Source organism: Chenopodium quinoa, unplaced genomic scaffold (genome assembly GCF_001683475.1).
Source record: "Chenopodium quinoa cultivar QQ74 unplaced genomic scaffold, ASM168347v1, whole genome shotgun sequence".
Taxonomy (NCBI): domain Eukaryota; kingdom Viridiplantae; phylum Streptophyta; class Magnoliopsida; order Caryophyllales; family Amaranthaceae; genus Chenopodium; species Chenopodium quinoa.
The window spans coordinates 16,308-20,443 of NW_018744075.1; the positions used below are offsets into that span (position 1 = coordinate 16,308).

Sequence of the window (4,136 nt, forward strand, 5' to 3'; positions counted from 1 at the left end):
AAATTAGGAAGTACAATGAATAAAGTTAGAAAAGTGAGAGTATAATAGTATTTACATACTATCCAAAAATAGAAACAGGAACAACATTTTGATACTCCAAAGTAGAAAAATAAGAACAATATTATGGGACGGCCGGAGTAGGTGATAATTGTCAAAGAATACAAAAAAAAAGGTCTATTCACATTTAATTCAGTTCATTTAATATTTTCAACGCTAGCTAGCGAAAGTGGGGGACTACATCCTATCCAAGAGGCAAGTTAGCAAGGAGTGGATGCCTTAGCTTATTAGCTTAATCTTCCCATCTATAAAATGAGTAGCATCAAGTGCATGGTTCAACACCAATTAAAACATCCAACATAAACATAAACATAATAAGCAAAGTGTTCCAATAACGAAAATGTCTCCAAAAACAGCCACTATCTCCCTCGCTCTCCTCGCAATTACTCTTGCTCTAACACTGTCCTCCGCCCATGCCCACTGCCCTGCTTCAACGATCCCTGGGATCTTGAAGTATTATGGGTTACCGCCCTCGATTTTCCCTGGTGATGCTGTGAGCTTCAGCTGCGATCCTGTCAACCAAAACTCCATCAGGTTAAATATTAACTTGCGTGGTAAATGTACCGTGGTTAACGAACTGGGTGCTATTCAAAATGTACTCAAGTGCTCAGAACAGATATCGGCGGTCTTATCACATGACAAACTGAGCGAAGTTAAGGGAGTGACTGTCCAACTCTATGTTAAGCTTCTCCCTTGGCTCGACGCAGCACCATTTGGTCCCCTCATGACCATAACCGGTGCCGAAGCCTCTTATGGACTTTTTAACTTGAAGTTGTTTATGTTTATTTCTGACCAAGGTAACAGTCCAGCCTTCCCCTACATGTTATTCCCAAATCAAGCTCCCAAGTGTTCCAAACTTGCTTTCTATGACACCGTTGTTGCCAACATCAACCAAGATATTCCTTTTAATCCTATTCTTGTTGCTTAATTAGCCAAGTTCACGCTTCCACTCGCACGCAGTGTTGCACTTCACTTGCTGATGCTTATCAATCGTTTCTATTTTATCGTGTATGTTTGTGGTTTATCTATGCTTCTACTTTTTTAATGTAAGCAGCCCATCAATGTAAGCAGCCCATCAATGTAAAACAGCTTATTTTTAATCTACTACTTGTATGATCATCCCATTATTTTTAATCTACTACTTGTATCAGTCTTATTTATGTGTCATAGAATTTTTTTGCTTAGCTTATCAAGTAGTTATCATGATGTCAAGTTTCATGAAAATTAACTAACTTCATTGATTAATACTTCCTCCAAGCCATAATACATGAGAAGTTGGAATTTTTTTCACCATCCACGCATTAGGTGTCACGGTAAATGTATTTTGGGGTTACACTGTAGATTTCTAAAAATTGGGGGCACATTGTAGAAAACGGAAAGTTAGAAGGTTATAATGTAGAAAAACCCTATATTTTATCATAAAAAAATATATTTTATACTGTATATTTTATCATAAAATATTACTTTATATTAATTATCCTAAAATAGATTGTTAGATATTGTATGTTTTAATATAAAGTTTCATTATATAATTTTAAAAATAATTTTTATTAACATTTAATTATTTTAAATAAAGTCAAACGAATGCATTGACATGTATGTAATGTTTTAATGTGTCATGTATTATGGGACAGAGGGAGTAGCTAAACAATAATTAGATCATTGCCCAGGATACACACTAGTTAACTATCACAAATTCATATATCTATGCTTCTAGTTTTGTTTGTTTGAATAAACCTGCTTAAATGTAAGCAGCCCATCAATGTAAAACATATTGTACTTGTATGATCATGTCATTATTTTTAATCTACTACTTCTATCAGTTTTATTTATGTATCATAGAATTTTTTTGCTTAGCTTATCATTATGTCAATTTTCAAGAAAATTAACTAACTTCAGCATTTTTTAATACTCCCCCCATAATACATGAGAAGTTGGGCTTTTTTTCACTATTCATGCATTAGGTTAGACCATAATATATTTTAGGTTTTTTTGTGAACAGATGTTAGGAAATAAAGGGTGTAATTGTGTTTGATTAATGCGGAACAAACCAATGAAAATTAAGAACGAGAAAAGCAATAAAAAAGATAAACAAACAACACAAGGATTTACGTGGTTTGGTCAAAATAGACCTACATCCATGGGTGGGGGATTCGAGAGCCTCTTCACTATAATGGAGAAAGAACGAGAGAATAATACAAGGAGTCCTAAATCTAATGGCTCAAAAAAGGTATAATCTAAATGATGAACTAAAGGGTCCTTTTATAACACAAGGAAACCCTAATAAAACCCTAAGATTATTCCCCAAGTATACTCAAATTGCCGTCATAGAAAAGATATAATTTTAGGAAATATTCCATCAATTATCCTAGAATAACCTAACTACCGAGCTATAGCTCGGAAGCTAGTTCATGCTTGCCGCAAGTCCTCATAGGGCCGTGCTATAGCTCATTCGCATAGAGCTATAGCTCGCAGCCTCGTTGCAAATTTCCAACTTCGTTAGGTTCTCGTAAAACAGTCATAACTTTCTCGTTTCTTATCGGAATTGGGCATACGACCTATCGTTGGAAAGCTCTTGAACCAAGCTATCACCTCCAACTTGAATCACCTCAAAATCATTTGCAAATGAGATATATAAGCATTCAAATTCAGCCCTACTAGATTTCGAGTCACAATTTAACAATCTCCACCTTGACTTAAAATCGACCAAAAAACAAGGTAACTCTACCTTGAACCAAAAACCAAGAAGTAATGCTCATAATAAAACACAAAACCTCCACCTTAAACAAAACTCCAAAAGCCTACTCACATTAGGCTATCAGTAAACGGACATCTTCCATAACTTGTGAACCGGTGCGTCTCCGAACACAAAATTTCCATTCACAAAACCATCACATGGCCTAGATTGAGTGTATGATGTCCCAACGCCAAGCATGCTTATCAAAAATTGACCAAACTCTCTTCAAACACTTCTTCATCTAAAAAAAAATCAAACTAAAAAAACTTCAGCAATTCTAGAAAAATAAAAAATTACATCAAGAATTTCTAAATTGCAATTGTACTTAGTAAATCACAAAAGTACCAAAATTGAGATAAGAAATAGCATAATTAGAACAAAATCTAATGCATAACCAAGATTGCTACTTTATTACAAACGAAAAAAAAACAATCTATCATAGACTACATACCAAAAATCCACACGGTTCATCGTTTTACCAAGAGATCTCAAAGGGGAACTTGTGATGAAGAGATTGTAGAAACCGCAACCCCAAAGCTCGTAACCCTAAAGTGCATAATCATCATCATCGTCGGTATTGGCAATATTTGAGGATTTGTCCTCATTGGACTTCTCCTCATTCTTCTTCTTAAATTTCCAACACTCGGCTTTGATATGACCCTTCACATGACAATAGTGTCAAACTTTTCCTTTACCAAAATTCTTATTACCACCATGAGAAACTAAAGCATTTTTTTTAGCAGGATTATTAGATTAACCAAATTATTGTCAATTAAATATCTTTGAGTTAAGGCATCCTTAACATCCTCCAAACTCAAATCATCTCTACCATACAATAAAGTATCTCAAAATTGCTTATATGTAGGCGGTAAAGAACATAACAGCCTAATAGCCATATCCTCATCATCGATCTCAGCATCGATGTTTTTCAAATCCATAATAATAGAGAAGAATTCATCTAAATAAGACTTAAGCGGTTTACCTTCTTCTAGACGAAGATCATGAAGTCTATATTTGAATAGTAGGCGGTTGTTCATGATCTTTGTCATATAAAGTGACTCCAAGTTCAACCACAAACCCGCAGAAGTCGTCTCCTTGGAATCCTCTCTCAAAACATCATTAGAGAGACATAATTGAACTGCTGAAAGAGCCTTCAAATCGATCTCCTCCCACGTATCTACCATCATGCCCGAAGGCTTTTTGGATACACCTTCAAGAGCGTTGTGACAGCCACTTTGAACCAAGATGTCTTTCATCTTCAATTGCCATAGGCCAAAGTTCACTTGCCTATCGAATTTCTCAATATCAAATTTCATTGGCATAACTTAATCAAACTAATCTA

General features: G+C 35.0%; 1 protein-coding gene across 1 annotated transcript; it reads left to right on the forward strand.

Annotated features, from left to right (window-relative positions):
- Window positions 1-315: 315 nt before the first annotated feature.
- On the forward strand, window positions 316-1,347 carry LOC110691325. The gene has a single exon (XM_021868245.1). The coding sequence runs from the start codon at window positions 398-400 to the stop codon at window positions 983-985; it is 588 nt and encodes a 195-aa protein (XP_021723937.1). The 5' UTR covers window positions 316-397; the 3' UTR covers window positions 986-1,347.
- Window positions 1,348-4,136: the final 2,789 nt, after the last annotated feature.